The sequence below is a fragment of the Sceloporus occidentalis genome, unplaced genomic scaffold (assembly GCF_023333645.1).
Source record: "Sceloporus occidentalis isolate IW3139 unplaced genomic scaffold, rSceOcc1.0.p SCAF_1, whole genome shotgun sequence".
Classification (NCBI taxonomy): domain Eukaryota; kingdom Metazoa; phylum Chordata; class Lepidosauria; order Squamata; family Phrynosomatidae; genus Sceloporus; species Sceloporus occidentalis.
The window spans coordinates 11796669-11815175 of NW_028316981.1; the positions used below are offsets into that span (position 1 = coordinate 11796669).

The 18507-nt window shown below is 40.8% G+C and overlaps 1 protein-coding gene across 1 annotated transcript; it reads right to left on the reverse strand.

Annotated features, from left to right (window-relative positions):
* Positions 1-462: 462 nt before the first annotated feature.
* Positions 463-18228, reverse strand: LOC149320756 (uncharacterized). The gene is made up of 7 exons (XM_089500291.1): positions 18180-18228; positions 13937-14003; positions 13097-13244; positions 12601-12686; positions 12270-12390; positions 9827-11018; positions 463-1093 (listed from the first exon to the last, which is right to left on the reverse strand). The coding sequence occupies exons 1-7, from the start codon at positions 18191-18193 to the stop codon at positions 463-465; spliced, it is 2259 nt and encodes a 752-aa protein (XP_089356417.1). The 5' UTR covers positions 18194-18228.
* Between the last annotated feature and the right edge of the window lie 279 nt (positions 18229-18507).

The window sequence follows — 18507 nt, forward strand, 5'->3', positions numbered from 1 at the left end:
CTGTTGAGTTGGTGGGTGGCAAGCAGTCGTCGGTATCGGGGAAAGCGGGCAGGAGGCAGGGGCCGACGCTTTAGGTCTGTGAGCCGGTTGTGAAGATGGCATGGTCTTGACAGAATGTGGGCGAGTGGCAGCCTTTGATGACATATGGTCCAAGGCAGTATCTTTGCAGACGGCAATGAAATAATGGTCCATCTCACTATCATAAAACAGGTTCGAATCTTCGTGGTGATGGAACTGAGCCTCATGAATCGTAACCTGTGGGATAGGCGTCAGAGACCGGCGTCGAGGGGACCAAGAATCACTGTCCCCGGAGCCAAGAAAGGGCATGGTGGCCAAAGTGGAGACCGGTACTGATGTCAACCTAGGTAAACCGACTGAAAGAGGAGCTGACTGAGAGGAGGCCGGAGGCGCAGCCAAAGCCCTTGGAGAAGCAAGAGCACCAGAGTTATCGCGGCGGGTCTTCTAATGCGAGCCATCTGAAGACTTAGCATGAGCCTTCTTATGGCTGTGATCCAGGGCAACGGTGGTCGATTTGGCCTTCTTGGTCTGGATGGGAGAGCGCTCGGGTGCAGTTTCGGTGTCATGGCCCCTTTTTCTGGAGGACTTAGAGCTGGATTCAGGGTGTGAGGTGTCCTCAGGTGCCAATGTCGATCTCGAATTTGACTCCTTCTGCTTGGCCCTCTTCTTACTAGAGGACGACGACCTGGAGCTAGAACCCTCGGTCCCAGTGGCTTTAGGGGGACGCTTGGAGGGTCTGTCAGTGGCACTGGGCTCTTCAGAACCACAGGCCACATTGGCGGCGGCACTGAGTTCAACAGAACCACGAGCCGCAGTGGCACTTGACGAAGATATCGCAGTCGGTGCAGCGAAGGGACTCTTGGCCACAGATACAGGGGCCGAAACAGAGGCAGGAGCTGCCGCGGACATTGTTACCGGGGCTGAAACAGATGCAGGAGCCAAGACAGAGCGGGCAACCTCTTGGGGCTTAAGGACCCCATGGTAGATGGCCGTCGTCAGACGGGACTCATGGTTCTTCCGAGCCTGCGGGGTCATGGACTTGCAGAGGAGACAAGCCTTGGTGTTATGGGTCTCCCTGAGGCACAGCAGACAAGAAGAGTGTGGGTCCTGCACTGGGACCTTGCCGCCACAGACATCGCATTTCTTAAAAGCCACGGGAGACATTGTGGAGCAAGCTTGGAGCCGAGTCAGAATCCAAGTGCAAGGTCAAACGAGCCGATATGGTCAATGATACACAGGGGGTCAAGATCAATTCGAAGTCAGAAATTCGGTCCGAGTCAAATACCGGTGATAAACAATAACAAGCACAAGCGAAGTTCCTTCAGGCAGCTTGTGCGGCAGAAAAAAGGAACTGGGGAAAAAGCGAGAAGCTAGGGGCTTTACAAGGGATGGGCAGAGCTACGGCCAAAAAGTTGCTAAAAGTTGCAAAGTTAACTTTGCCCAGTGATTCTAGAAGTTTCCGAACAGCACTGCGCAGGCGCAGTATAACCCATTTGTATGATTTGCAGAGACCACGAAGAAGATTTTTTTTTCCTCTTGTGTGATATTTTTTTTTTTTTATGACAAGTGAGGGATGCCTTCTGAATATACCCTTTCTCACATTTCAGGCATTGAAATGGTTTCTCTCCTGTGTGATTTCTGATGATGACTGGGGTTTGTCTTCAGAGCAAAACGTTTTCCACATATAAGGGATTTAAACAGTTTATCTCCTGTGTGTGTTTTTTTGATGATAAGTGAGCTGTGTTTTCCGAATGTAACTTTTTCCACCCTTCAAGCATTTAAATGGTTTCTCTCCTTTGTGAGTTTTTTTATGATAGGTGAGCTATGTCTTTCTAGTATAACTTTTTCCATACTCCAGGCATTTAAAGGGTTTCTCTCCTGTGTGAGTTACTTGGTGAAAAGATAGGTGTGCCTTCCGAGCGAAACATTTTCCACACTCCAGACATTTAAAGGGTTTCTCTCTTGTGTGAGTTGCTTGGTGACAAGAGAGGTATGTCTTCTGAGCGAAACATTTTCCACAGTCCAGGCATTTAAATTGTTTCTCTCCTGTGTGGGTCACTTGGTGACGCGTGAAGTCTGCCTTCCGGGTGAAACCTTTTTCACACTCCAGGCATTTAAAAGGTTTCTCTCCTGTAACTTCCGGCACAGCAGGCGAAGGAGGAGGCCACGGGTTAGAAGAGCTCTCTAACCTTGCCTTCACAACAGCAGTACTTGGGGGAACGGGATTGCAAACTACCCGTCCATATTCTTACTGGGAGGTAAGAATAGCCTGGCAACTCAGAGGGGGGTCCAAGGGGGAGACCTGGTGATACACCACCCTAAAGGACCGAAGAGTTGTGGACACCTGTTGTTGTAACCGTTACTACGGGGGGGAAGACGCCTGCTGTGTATAAAAAAGCAACAACAAAAGCTGCTTATATAAACAAACAGCTACTTGAGTTTACCCACCTATATAAGTGCTCCTGCACTCCTGTGTTGCCAATAAGCTGAACTGAAAGCATTGAAAGCATTGAAACAAGATCAAACGGAAAAAACGCTAAAGTAAAGTTGAAACTACAACTCCCAGAAGCCTCTACTTAAAGAAGTAAGCTGCAAAGACAGAAATTGGAGGAGGGAGTGCAGAGAGATAAAAAGAAAACAAGGAGTGAATCTGGCATAATGAGGAATGGGTTTATAGGGGCGAAGATAAATAATAAATAAACAAATAAGATAAGACAAGATAAAAAGAGAACCTTAAAAAGAAATAAGAAATAAGAAAAGGAAAAGAAAAAGAAAAAGACTGAACGGACGGGGCGCGCACTGAGAGAGAGTGAAAGGTGAGAGAGACGGAGGGGAAAGCGGGCGTGCGCGGCGAAGAACAGAGGGAGAAACAGATAGAACTGACGGGAACGCGCGCTGAGAGAAAGACAGAGAAGGAGACGAAAAAGGGCGCGCGCGACGGACGACGGAGAGCAGAGAAGGAGGAAGGATAGAAGCAGACAAGAACGCGCGCTGGGAGAGAGACAGAGAAGGAGGTGAAAAGGGGAGCGCGCGACGGACGACGGAGAGCAGAGAAGGAGGAAGGACAGAAGCAGACAGGAACGCGCGCTGGGAGAGAGACAGAGGAGGAGGTGAAAAGGGGAGCGCGCGACGGACGACGGAGAGCAGAGAAGGAGGAAGGACAGAAGCAGACAGAAACGCGCGATAGGAGAGAGACAGAGGAGGAGGTGAAAAGGGGAGCGCGCGACGGACGACGGAGAGTAGAGAAGGAGGAAGAACAGAAGCAGACAGGAACGCGCGCTGGGAGAGAGACAGAGGAGGAGGTGAAAAGGGGAGCGCGCGACGGACGACGGAGAACCAAGAAAGAGGAAGGATAGAAACAGGCGGGGGGGAAGAAGGTGCGCGCGACGGACGAAGGAGAGTAGAGGAAGGATAGAAGCAGACAGGAGAATAGAAGAAGCTGAAGGAGGAGCTGGGAGAGAAGGAAGACACAGGTGGAAAAAAGTAAGTGTAAGGGGGAGCTAAAAGGAAGCAAAAGAGGACTGAGGGAGAGAGAAAAAGGCGGAGAAGAAGCAAATAAGACACAAGGACGAAAAGAGCTAAGAGGACACACAGGGGAGAGAAGTTTGGAGGAAATATTTAACAAGAGATAAACGAGGAACTAAGAGGTGAGGAACAGACTGAAAAAGAAGAGAATCATAGAAGAAATAAAGAAAATAAAGGATTGAACTAGTAGAAACTAAACAAAGGAAGGAAGAAATAAGGAAGAGTAATACAAACTTATAGGAAGATAAGAAATTTAAGATAAGTATTACTTACTTACAAAATATTATAAGTAAAGTGAATAAATAATTGTGAACACTGGGTATGTAAAGGGGGAAAATATAAATTTAAACTAACAAAATAGAATAGAAGGACTTTATTATTGCTTAGTTACCTTATTTAAGCTAAAGGAATATAAGTTTGTAAAATAAGAAAGTACTATTAATTTATCTGGTTGGCATAATCTTATTCTCTGTATAGATAAACAAGGAGAACTCAATGGAATTAAAGCTTAAAACAGACATTTAAATCAACTAAATTCAAGGAAGAATAAGAACACACTGGGAAGAAGACTTCTTATAATTGAAAAACTCATATGGAAACAAGAGAAACTGCAAGAAGGAAAGAAAAGGAAAAGGAAAAGGAAAGAGTAAGAGGACTGTTATATCACTGAATATAAAATATCAAGAATTGAGATGTAATAGAGGTTGAATTTTTTTTTTTTTTAGAAAGTTGTCTATTACTGTTTGTGTTTGCTTTTGTCTCTAAGGGCTCTAATTGACATTACTATAAAATTATCTTAATTAAAACAAGAGAAGGGAGGGGGTAAAATAGAAAAGAAATATAGTTTAAGAGTCTGATTAATGTATTATCCTCCATTAAGGTATTATTTGGTAAAAACTGTTACTATTTAAAGGATTATTTAGTTTTAACATAAATATAGGTATAACTTGCGATATACTTGTCAAATAGGAAGAGAAAAAGGAAAGTATGGCAAAAACAAATAAAGGACCTATACAATCTCAGTTGGTATTAACGACAGCTAGAAGAGGATCGATGGAAGATACAATTAAGATTATTGATCCGAATATTCGCATCCTGGATGAAATACGGAAATTACAACAAGAGATAAAAGACGCAAGACTAGAGACCAAAGAAGACATAAGAAATGCTTGTACAGAGCTAAGAGAAGAAATAAAAGATACACGATCTGAAATAAGGAAAGATGTTAAAAAAGAACTAGATCTCTTTGGGAAAAAGATAGACAAATTAACAACTGATCTTAACAATACTCAGAAAGAAGTAGAACAAATAAAGGAAAGGACTACAATATTGGAAAAATCTTCTAAAGATCTTAATCAACAACAGGAAGAACAAAAACGCATGGAATGGAATAATGAACTGCGTTACAGGGAAAAATGTATGAAGCTAAGAGGAGTAACAGAAAGAAATAAGGAAGATTTATATGAGAGACTTATACCCGCTCTGGCTGTATACATTAAAATAACACCAGAAGAATTAGAGTTAGAAATTGATAAAATCTTTAGAATTAATTCCTACCAGAACAAAGAAAGAAATATTCCCAGAGACATAGCGGTTTGTTTTACAAGATCGAGAATCAGAGATAGATTTATTCAACAAAATTATCAAACAAAACTACAGATTGAGGATACAGAGATTAAAATATTTAAAGACATTCCACCACAGATAATGTTGAATAGACAGAAATACAAACCATTAACACAGCTCCTAAAAAATTTGGATATAGATTTCAGGTGGGAAAGAATTGAAGGACTGTCCTTTTACTATCAACAAAGGAGATATAGAATTGACACATTGGAAAAAGCTAATGAAATAGAAATAAAATTGAAAAGAGAATACAAAGAGAACGGAGGAAAAAAACAAGGAAGAGAATACCCAGCAAGAGAGTGGAAACCGAGGAAACATAACGAAAAGGAAAAAGACATAGAAAAACAAAGACAAGAAGAAAAAGAAATAGAAAGATTTACTCCATTAGAAAGAACAGAAATAGACTTGCTGTCTTGAAATCAAGAGATATTATAAGAAAGAATTATATTGTTAAGATTACTAACAGCTATTCTAGATATTTCTGGAAAAATAAGTGTATACTTTATATCATTCTGTAATTAAGCTTACAAAATAAAAGGGGTGGAAGGGGTGGAACAATCACAACACAACAATGACAACTAAATTAATTTCGTGGAATGTAAAAGGGATAAATTCCAAATACAAAAGGAGCATCATTTTCCACCAGCTCGAGAAATTAAAAGGTGATATTATTTGCATACAGGAGACAAAAATTAAATCGGAAGAAATAAAATATTTAAGAAATCCAAAATTAGGTGAATGCTATACAGCTACCTTGGATAAGAAGAAAAAAGGGGTAGCATTATATATCAGTAAAAAATACAATTCTAAAGAAATATTTCATGATGAAAATGGATCATGTATTGCAGCGGAAGTGAAATTAAGGAATTGTACAACATTGGTTGTAGGAATCTACGCGCCACATGAAAATAAAGAGAAATATTTTGATAAATTACATGAGAAAATTCAAGAGCTTGATTATGAAAACATTATAGTACTAGGAGACTTTAATGGAGTAATAAATCCAATTATTGATAGAAAATCCAATGACGGTAAAAACATGAAAAAGAATCAAGGCAAGCTACCTAAGACCTTTTTTCGAATGATAGAAGATCTAAATCTTTTGGATGTGTGGAGATATAAATATGGTCAATCAAGAAACTTCACCTTTTTTTCAGAAGTGCATAACTCCTTTGCTAGAATAGATTTATTTTTAGTGTCAAAAACTTTACTTCCATATATTCAGTCATCAGAAATTTTAGGAAAGCCAGTTTCAGACCATAATCCTATTATATTGACCATACAAGAAAAAAAATTGAATTACACTTGGAGATTAAATGGAGACCTGTTAAATGATGAACAACTGACAAAACGTGTAAAAGAAGAAATGAGATGGTACTTTAAAGAAAACATAACAGATGAAATCCCAATGAAAACTATATGGGATGCAAGCAAAGCAGTAGCGAGAGGAATTCTTATTAAGATAAATAGTGAACAAAAAAAGAAAAAGAAAATGGAAGAGACACATTTACAAAATAAATTAAAACAAAAAGAAAAAGAATGGAAAGAAAAGGGTGACAAAAAATTAAAAATAGAAGTGGAAATATTACAAGAAAAATTAAAAGCATTGTCTATTCAAGAAATCACAACTAAATTAAGAACAATTAAGCAAAGGAATTTTGAATCCGGAAATAAAGCTGGGAAACTATTGGCACAAAAAATTAAAAAAATAAGAAGAAAAAAGATTATTAATGAAATAAAATATAATGATAAAAGATATACCACACAAAATGAAATTATAGAGAAATTTACAAAGTACTATGAAGAATTGTATGATAATGAGACAGATATGGAAAATAAAAACATTAAAATTAAACAGTATTTAAATAAACTGAACCTAAAAACAATAAACGAAGTTCAAAAACAAAATTTGAATAAAGAAATTACAGACAAAGAAATTATGGAAGCAATACAGAAGCAAAAATTGGGAAAAGCTGCGGGTCCGGATGGGATATCAGCAATCTACTATAAAAAATTAAAGGAAGAACTGTTAGAACCACTAAAACAAACATTCAACGAAATAAATAAGCATGGCGTACCTGAAACCTGGAAGGAAGCATTAATAACAGTCATCCCTAAAGGTGAAAAAGATCATACTGATATAAGGAATTACAGACCCATCTCACTCACTAACGTAGATTATAAAATATTTTCATCCATATTGGCAAACAGGCTAAAAAATGTCTTGATAGAATATATACAAGAAGACCAAAATGGATTTATACCTGGACGTTATGGACAGAATAATATCAGAACATTTATAAATATTTTGGAACATTATGAACAGCATAGTGAAAAAAAATTGGCATGTATCCTGCTTGATGCAGAGAAAGCTTTTGACCAAGTGGATTGGAAATTTTTATTTGAAGTTATAAAAAGGATTGATCTAGGAGAAGAGTTTGGGAGATGGATAAAAAAGATATATACGGAACAGAAAGCATACTTACTCATTAACGAGGAGAAATCTAAATGCTTTAAGGTTAAAAGGGGAACAAGACAAGGATGTCCCTTGTCTCCATTACTGTTTATTTTGATCTTAGAAATTTTGATTAATAAAATAAAAGGAGAAGAATCAATTAGAGGGGTTAAAGTTAGAGAAATTGAATACAAACTAAAAGTATTTGCTGATGATATAATTTTCTTTCTAGATGATCCAAACAAAAGCATAAATTTACTAATTCAGACAATTAAGGAATATGGAATTTTAGCGGGATTTAAAATCAATGCAGGAAAAACCATGATCCTTACAAAAAATCTTCCAAAAAATGAAGAAAAAGAACTTAAAGAAATATCAGGGTTTAGTATTGTTAACAAAGTTAAATATTTGGGTATTTACTTTACCAAAAGAAACACCGAATTATTTCAGAATAATTATACAAAAACATGGACAGAGATTAAAAAAGACTTAGAAAAATGGTCTAAATATAAATTATCCTTCTTGGGCAAAATTGCCTTAATTAAAATGAATATACTTCCAAGATTTATGTACTTGTTCTCTAATATTCCAATTATTGTTAATGAAAACTGTTTTGTTCTATGGCAGAAGGAACTAAGCAAATTTTTGTGGGAAGGTAAAAGAGCAAGGGTTAAATGGAAACTTTTAACGGAAGGTAAGCTACGAGGGGGATGTAACCTACCAAATTTTAAGTTATATTATTATGCGGTATGTCTCAAGTGGCTAGAGGAGTGGTTCAAACTGGAGAATAAAAATGTGTTGAATATTGAAAAAGATAATTTGAATATGGGGATACACGCATATATGTGGTACATGAAACCCAAAAATAATAGTTTGTTTAATCATCATGTTATAAGAAAAGCTTTGCTCAAAGTCTGGTACAAAATCAGATATCAATTCTATAAGAATATTCCTCCTTGGGTATCCATACAAGAAGCCTATTACAGTAGAACTAAAGATAAAGAAGCTTCTTGGTTAAGATATGGAGACATAATAAATAAAACGTCAGAAGGTAAATATAATATGAAAACTATAGAGGAACTGAAAGAAAAAGGGAAAATTAAAGATTGGTTTTTATATAACCAAATAAATAATCGTTTTAAAACAGACAGTAAAACCTTTGGACTGACAATGGAAAATAATGAAATAGATAAAATAATGTTGGATCAAAAAGGAAAACATATATCAAAATACTACAAAATATTAAAAGAAAGAGATCTGGAGGATGAAACCATCAAAAGTAGTATGGTAAGATGGGCACAGGATATTAAGAAAACAATAACAACAGACGAATGGGAAAAATCATGGAAAGATACAAATAAATTTACCCTGTGTCAAAATTATAAAGAAAATTACATCAAGATGCTATATAGATGGTATTTAACCCCCCAAAAAATACATTATATATATAAATCAGGTGATACTAAATGTTGGAAATGTGGAAAACCCGAAGGAGATTTTTTCCACATGTGGTGGACATGTAATATAACAAAAGAATTCTGGCAAAAAATTCACGGAACTATTCAAAAGATCTTAGGAATTAATATACCATTTGAAGCAAAGCTATTTTTATTGAATATGACACATAATATAAAATCCATAAAAAATAACAGAATTATTTTGTACATGATTACATGTGCAAGAATTTTATATGCCCAGTACTGGAAAAGTATCTCTAATCCATCAATAGAAGACTGGCTGATTAAAATATACGAGGCAAAAAATATGGACATAATATCTGCCTCATTAAGAGGAAAGGATAAAAACCAGATAGAAGAAGAATGGAAATGTCTTAATGAAGAAAGAGATGACACATAATAAAGGATAAATAACAAATGAATACTATCTGATAAAATTATATCAATACAGGAACTGACAAACATAGAAGCATAAATATCAGGAGTAAACAAATAAATATTTCATGATATGGGAATACTCAAGTGTAAAGGAAGTATGGCTAGAGAGTCAAAGAATTCAAATATCTTTTGTAAATAGTCTATATGTTGTGTGTTTGTATATGATTAGAAGGTAATGTCAAGTAATGTAACTCATAGTGCTTGTGCTAGACGTTTATTGGTTTGTGTATTAGGTTGCTTGTTTGTTTGGTGTTTTGCTTTCCTCTTATGTACTTTTTATATGTAATGTTCTATTCTAAATAAATACTTTAAAAAAAAAAAAAAAAAAAAAAAAAAAAAAGGTTTCTCTCCTGTGTGAGTTACCTGGTGGAAAGAGAGGCATGTTTTCCGAGTGAAACCTTTTCCACACTCCAGGCATTTAAATTGTTTTTCTCCTGTGTGAGTCACTTGGTGATGAGTGAGGTGTGTCTTCCGGGTGAAACCTTTTCCACACTCCAGGCATTTAAAGGGTTTCTCTCCTGTGTGAGTTTTTTGATGATATGTGAGTTGTGTCTTCCGGGTGAAACCTTTTCCACACTCCAGGCATTTAAAGGGTTTCTCTCCTGTGTGAGTTGCTTGGTGAAAAGAGAGGTATGTCTTCCGAGTGAAACCTTTTCCACACTCCAGGCATTTAAAGGGTTTCTCTCCTGTGTGTGTTACTTGGTGACGAGTGAGGTCTGTCTTCTGAGCGAAAACTTTTCCACACTCCAGGCATTTAAAGGGTTTCTCTCCTGCATGAGTCACTTGGTGACGAGTGAGGTCTGTCTTCTGAGCGAAACCTTTTCCACACTCCAGGCATTTGAAAGGTTTCTCTCCTGTGTGAGTTGCTTGGTGACGAGTGAGGTCTCTCTTCTGAATGAAACCTTTTCCACACTCCAGGCAGTTAAAGGGTTTCTCTCCTGTGTGAGTTGCTTTGTGAAATGAGAGGTTTGTCTTCTGAGTGAAACCTTTTCCACACTCCAGGCATTTAAATGGTTTCTCTCCTGTGTGAGTCACTTGGTGACGAGTGAGGTCTGTCTTGTGAGCGAAAGCTTTTCCACACTCCAGGCATTTAAAGGGTTTCTCTCCTGTGTGAATTACTTGGTGACGAGTGAGGTCTGTCTTCTGAGCAAAAGCTTTTCCACACTCCAGGCATTTGAATGGCCTCATTCTTCTGTTAACATGTTTAACTGAAATAAAACTGGAGTTGTTTGCACACTCACCACCTTTGATTGATTTCCCTTTTGTCTGGATTCTCCTGCAAAGAGTAAGAGTTGCTTTAGAACTGAAACTTCTGTCATGTGCAAGACAAAGATATTTACTTATTTTCTTTTGTTTCTCTATTGTTCCTTGGATAGTGGTTCTCCTCTCGTTTTCTGTGGCAGTTTTTCTTTCCTTCTCTTTTACCTGTTTGCACAGGTCTCTTTGCATCAATGCTTGCCATGGCTTCTCTTTACACTCTTTCAGTTGCCCATCACTGCCTGGAAAGGAGAGAAAGTACTTCTCAGAAAAAAATGTATATCAGAAAACCTCATAGATAGAGATGGAACTCCAGAACCTCTCCATTGGTTCTCCTAAGAGTTAAGTTCTCTTTCACTGAAAGCAGGCAGCTCTAAGGCCTGAGAGGTCTTTAAACAGAGGCTGGATGGCCATGTGTTGGGGATGCTTTGGTTTAGATTTCCTGCCTGGCAGGGGTTTGGACTGGATGGCTCTTATGGTCTCTTCAAACTATGATTCTATGATTCTAAGGATTTTGGCATCATAGAATCATACAGTTAAAAAAAAGAGTCACAGAGTTGGAAGAGAACTATGAACTAGTAATTTCAGTTCATCTGTCACCCCACCCATCGCCTTAAACACAATTATCTTAGTTTTCCTGTTTTAATGTCTCTTTCCCATTGTAAGCCTCTGGGCAAACAATGTCTGGATTGTTCCTGATCTTGAGTAAAATGTGCCAGGAAAGGAGGGGAACTTCTCACAAACGCAAGAGATTGTGCTTGGCAGCAATAATGCAAAGTCAGTATTATGCAGCAAGTAGTCTTGCATCCCTGGAGACTGGGGATCAGCTCTCAGCTCTTACATCAATCAGGTATTGCTGAAATATAGGCAGATGTATTCATTTAAAGAAAGCACTTTAGAGCATCTGGCTGTGGACTTAATTTCTGGCACTTTCCCATTTCAGCAGGTTTTAACTGTATGACATATCTTAACAAGAAATTCTCAACTCATGTGAAAATTAGTTTGGTGCACAGCAAGGTAAGGTCCTCTTAGTTGTCCACGTCAATTCCAGAATACAGGAGGCTAGGACCCTGTCTGCTGGGAAAACTAACGTTGGTACTTACCCAAGATACGTTCATTTCCAGCAAACAAGGGTCCTAATATCCTGCCCACCCGGGTACTGCCTGCGGCCTCCAACCCTGCCTGTTGGTGGACCTGCCTTGTTCTTGTTGCTGGATTGGTTTTCTGAGTTCTTGTTTGTTCTTTGACTAGTTTTTCTAAGGTGTTCTAGTTAACCCTTAGCTGATGTTACTAAAGTTCAGTTCCTTGATTTTACCTTACTACTTGCTTGGCTTGTTATTGACTGAGGCCCAGGGGGGCTAGCTCCTCCCTATATAGGTGGCCGGTATTTGTTATATTGTCCCTACCTCAATCTATCAAGATTGAAAAAGAACCCTCAGGGTTACTCTTCAACACTTCTAAGTTGCACAATCCCAAGAAAGAGGGAGCCTTACTCTGAGAGGACAGGGTCCCCAGAATCTCCTCCATCACTTCCCAATAAAGGGCCTTTTGGCCTGGATCCAGCAGGGCCCACTCCTCCTCTGTGAAATCCACAGCCACATCCTCAAAGGTCACCTGTAGAAAGAGGAAGAGAAAATTAATTCTTTCAGGTTGCTCAAGAAAACTGAAATGCTTACAGCATGCCATCCAAAGGCTCCTTACAGTGGCAACTTGTGATGGAAGCAAACAGAAAGAACAAGGTTTTGTGGGGACGAGGGAGTTTTCAAAGGGAGATAGGCACCCAGCCCAGCCCTTCGTTGGCTCACTTGAGATCCTTTTCCTTACCTGATCTAGCCTCCCAAATGGTGTTCTGAGTCCATCAGGGTGAAGAGATGTCCTTGTAAACTTAGGCTCAGTCCTTCTGCTGCCTCCTGGGAGAAAGAAAAAAAAAGATAGGAGTATTTCTAACTCTTCTCTCTCTTTCCAGTCCCACCTACATGTGCAAATGCAGCATACACCATTTCCCACTCCAGGCTTAACTGAATTCTGAATACCTATGCTTCTTCTATGCTCCTTTACTATCTTCCTAGTGCCAGTCTTGCTTTTAATAGTTAGCTACAAAGCGGATGAGGAAGAACAGGAAGGCTGGTCAGGCATTAAAAGTTCTTCTAAAATATACTTCACTGTCAGAGGCTTTGTTAACTTGAGGTATATGCCTGTAATTTCAAAGTGCTAGTTAGGTTATATAAAAAGGTCCAAGTGCTGTAATTCATACAGTCTAGATATTTCAGGCATATTTGAGAGATGGAGTCAGAGAGGAAACTACCCTCTTAGCCCTTACTCCTTGAGGAGGACATTCCTTCTCCACTCAGCTCAACTCCACGTGGTGTACTGGAGCATTCTTCCTGCGTGATCCACTTTGGCCGCTGTCTTTGACTGGAATCAAAAGGACTCTTCTCCTTCTCAGGCATCTCTTTCACAAACAAGACCTGCAGCAAAAGCAGAAATGGGGAGGGAAGGGAAAGAGAGAATAATTTGTTAGCGCTGCGGGAAAAACTGAGTCCATATGCAGAAGACTGCCAGCCAGGAAAAGAAATGCCACGGCCAAGTCTGGAAGCAGATGGAGACACAAACTCCTGCTCCTGAATAGAAAGTTTCACTCACGACTGCTGAGGTTCTTCAAAGAGGCATTAAATCTTAGGAGCTTTTCGCTTTACACTCTTAAAAGGGGGCTAGGGAGCTTTAAATACTATGCCTGCCTGCTGCTGCATTTTGGGGTTTGTAGTTCAGTAAGGCTTAAGAGCTCTCTGGATGAATAGTGTAAATGCCCCTTCCTAAACTCTCTGATCCGCCTTTTGACTGACCAGCAGCCCCTTTTTCTTCAGAAACATAGCTATCTAAGTCTGAAATAACAGTTTGCAAAGGGATCTTCTGGCACCTTTGAGACTAACTGCACAAAAGACATTGTAGCATAAGCTTTCATAGATTTGGTTTATATTCTCAAGTCTACCTGAATTTATCTTACAACTTTTTCGCACTTAATCCAAAGGTGCTACAAGATCACTTTGCATACCCTCTTTTTTTTTGTTTACATTAAGCCTCAGTTTGTTCAAGAATTATCAAAATCCCTTTCAAAGAAATAGTGATGCCCCAGCAATATGACCAGATGAAAATATCTCACCTGCTCCTCTTCCTCCTCCAGATGGAACTTTTCAAGATATAACCAGCACAATGAACTGGGCCTGCAGCTGAAACAATAACCAGCAAACCTGTTTTTAAAGCGAGTCATAGGTTTCCTGTAATCAAACCCAGTTAGTAATCTGGCTACAAACTCTGTATTCTGGGTATAAGAACATCCAAAGTCTACAAAAAATCATTCAGCAATAATATGGAAGTTCTTTGACGGATGAAGCAGGCTGCGCAACGACTAGAGCGCCACTTGCGGAAACATCAGTGCTTATCCGACAAGACACTCCTTGAGAACTTACTTGAAGTCTTACGGCGTGGCGATAGGTGCAGCAAAGAATTCCTCCTATGCTGCACGTATCGCATCTGCAGAGTCTCGTCCAGTAATGCTGTTCAGGGTAGTTAGAGAACTGACCCAACCACCTCCCTCCCTGAACCCTTTGTTGCAACCAACTAAAGCCTGCTGTGATGCTTTTAATGACTTCTTTGCAGACAGAATCCCTCGGATAAGGGCTGATCTTGATGCCAGCATTTCCACAGAAACAGTAAGAGAGGTGTCCAGAGACTCCGTGGACCACGTTAGACTGGATCACCTTGAGTTTGTAAGTACCGATGAAGTGGACAAGCTCCTTGGAAGTGTAAGAAAGATGGCATGTGCCCTCGATCCCTGCCCATCGTGGCTGACCATCCAGGGAGGGAATGCTATGATTACATTATTGCAATCCATAATCAATGCATCCTTTAAGGAGGGCAAATTTCCATCACAGTTAAAACTGGCAGTGGTTAAACCGCTCTTAAAAAAGCCCTCCCTAGATCCCCTGGAGAGAAACAGTGACTAAGGATGGCATCTCCCCTCTGCATCCCTGCCTTGAGTCAGTAATGGGCTGGATGAGGAAAAACAAACTCAGGCTGAATCCAGAGAAAACTGAGGTACTTGCCATAGGATCCTTAGGTCTGGGGAAGGAAATTTGTCCACCTCTCCTAGACGGGGTTACACTTCCCCTGAAGGATGAAGTTCGCAGTTTGGGAGTACTTCTGGATCCATCTCTACGTTTGTCATCTCAAGTAGATGCGACGGCCAGAAGTGCTTGGTACCAACTTCGGTTGATATGCCAACTGCGACCCTACCTCAACCGAAAGGACCTTGAAGCTGTAGTACATGCTCTGGTAATCTCTCATCTTGATTTCTGTAATGCGCTCTACATGGAGCTACCCTTGTATCAAGTTCGGAAGCTCCAACTAGTGCAAAATGTGGCAGCCAGGTTGGTCACGAGCTCTTTGAGATCCGGGCACAGTACAAAGTGTTGGTTATCACCTTTAAAGCCCTATATGGCTTGGGCCCAGGTTACTTACGGGAACGCATTTCCCTATACAATCCACCCCGCACCCTTAGAACAAGTGGGAAGAATCTGCTGGAGGTACCAGCATCCAAACATGTCTCTACTTCCCAGAAAGCATTCAGCATAGCTGCCCCTAGACCAGTGATGGCAAACCTTTTTGAAACTGAGTGCCCAAACTCAGAGGTATCTCTTCACTGGGTGGCACTGGGTGCCAAGGGTGGGACTTCCTCCCTCTGGGGGTGGGATTTCCTCCTTCTGGGGGGCAGAACTTCCTCTCTCTGGGGTGGAACTTCCTCCTTCTGGGGACGGGACTTCCTTCTTCTGGGGGCAAGGCTTCTGGTGAGGGGCTTCCACCTTCCGAGGGAGGGACGTCTGCCCTCTGGGGGTGGGACTTCCAGGGAAAACCTCAAGGAATACTCTCTCAGCCTGAGGCTAGCAGTAGCAAACCTCTCTCTGATGAACCTTGCCAGGAAAACCCCATAATATTTTATCCTTAGGGTCACCATAAGTTGGAAGCAACTTGAAGGCACCACACACACAAGCCATGCTCTTTCAGCCTTCAGCAAACTTCCTCTGAAGAAACTTAGTCACCCTAAGTTGGGAAAGACTTTAAAGCACACAAAAATAGAGGCAAATCACATGCTCTCAGCCTCAGATGATGGCCATAGCAAAATGAAGAAAAAGCCTCTGATAAAACCTTGTCAAGAAAATCCTTGGGTTGCAATAAGTCAGAAACAAGCACAATCCTGCTCAAAATGGAGGACAGCCTCCTGGACAGAAAAGCCACATATAAACCAAATAAAATACAAATAAATAAATTCCTGTTGGTTATTCCCAACTTAGAAAAACACATTCAGTTGCTGAATGAACAAGTAAGATTCCACCGATTCAGTGGCTCTAATCTAGGCTGCAACTACACTGTAGAAGTAATGTAGTTTCAGACCACTTTAACTGCCATGGCTCCATCCTACAGAATCCTGGAATTGGTAGTTCTATGAGGCACCAGCACTCTTATGCAGAGAAGGCTGAAGTAAAACTACAAATCCCAGGACTCCATAGGATGGAACTACAGCACTTAAAAATTGATATCAAACTGGATTATTTCTACAATGTAGAATAGAGGATGATAAAAAGGAGCCAGCATCGTGTTTTGAGCACTGGACAACTTTGTAGACCAGCGTTCTCATCCCTGCTTGGTCTCAGTCTCAAGGGATGGCAAGGGCAAAACTCCTCTAAAGAAAATGGCCAAGAAAACCCCAGTTTACGGTTGACACATAGGTCAGAAAGGACTTGAAGGCACACAACAGCCCTTTACAGCTTCCCTTGGACTTAGTGGGGCAGAGTCTACCCCCCCCCCACATATATATATATGTACAAATACACACATATACACCCACCCACACATAATACACATCCACAAATGCATACATACATACACACGCACATGTATACACCCACACATCTATTGATACAGTATATAACTCTCTCCAAGAAAACCCTATGAAACCCACTGGGAGACCTTGGGAAAATCACACTCTCTCAGCCTCTGAGGGAGACACTGGCAAACCTCCTTTGGAGAAACTCGCCTGAGTCGGAAACAGACTGAAGGTGCACAGCAACAACAACAACCTCCTCACTGCCAACAGAGAGCTGGAGGGCGAGGAGACTGGAGGCACACAACTACATAACAACAACAACCATTTACAACTCCCCTTTAGACTTAGTGTGGCAGTATGCCCCATATATATATATATATACACACACACACACACACACACACTCCTACCCACTCATATATACACTCACTCATTTCTGCCAACCCACACATATACATACACAGAAACACACATGCATACATCCACACCCATATATATATATATATATATCCCACACATACACATATATACACCAACACATCTATTTATATATAACGCTCTCTCTCACACACACACGCACACACACCCACAGATAGATACATATCTATAGTTATAGATATAAATTGGAAACGACTTGCAGGCACACAACAAGCATTTTAAAAGCACAGAAGATACAGCGAGGCAGCATGGTTCAGTGGTTTGAGTAGTGTGCCTGGAGACCAGAGTTTGAAGCCCTGCTCATCCATAGAAACCCACTTGGGGATCTTGGGCAAGCCACACTCTCTCAGCCTCAGGAAGGATCATGAAAAACTTTGCCAAGGAAACTCCATGATAGGTTCACCTAAGAGTTGCCATTGTCAGAAACAACTTGCAGGTACACAACAACAACCCTCTCTGCCTCCAAAGGAGAGATGTAGAGGGAGGTGGAGCCTGGCAGTTTGAATCCCCACATGGCCATAACATCCCACTGGGTTCTCTCTTGGAGAAATCACACTCTCTCAGCCTCAGGGGAAGGCAATGGCAAAGGTTAAAAAAATCCTCTCTAAGGTCCAAAACTTACTGCAGAAATAATCCAGTTTGAGACTGCTTTAACTGTCCTGGCTGGCTGCTAGGGAATGCTGGGAACTGTAGTTCCCAGCTTCAAAAGGAGCCACAATAACAGGCACACACCCCAATCCCCGGGTTTTCTTTGCAAGGCACATTCTCTCAGCTTCAAAGGGGGACACAATAACACCCCCTCCCCATTTGAACAAACCCTATGCCCCACATAGGAAACAGTTCACAACCAACAACAATAACAACACTAGCCCTGCCTCTAAGGGAGAGATGGAGTGGGAGCCTGGGAGTCTGAATCCCCACATGGGCAGAAAACCCCACTCCATGCCTCCCATCCTGGCCATGGAAGCTCTCTGGGTTCCTTCTCTCTTGGGCAAATCATCCTCTCACAGGCAGCATCAGGGGAAATGAATGGCAAACAAAACAAAATGCATCCCCCCTTCTGAAAGCCCCGGAATAGCTTCACCTCCAGGTCGCCATAGCTTGGAAACGGAGTTACACCGCCTCCATCACCACCAGGACCAGGTGGCAGGAGGCCTCCTCCTCCTCCTCTTCCCCCTGCTGCCTTTCCCTTCCTCTTCCTCCTCCGTTTTTCTCTGCCTTCCTGCTCTTCAGTTCCCAGAATTCCTTAGCACTGAGCCAGGGCAGTTAAAGCGGCCGCAAAGTGGACTATTTCTGGAGAGAGACCTGCATCTGTGAACAGCACTCTTTCTTTAATGGTCTCCCTCCCTCCCTCCTTTATATTTGCCTGTTCCAAAAGTATTTTTAGTTCAACAGGGTTTCCCTTAAAACAA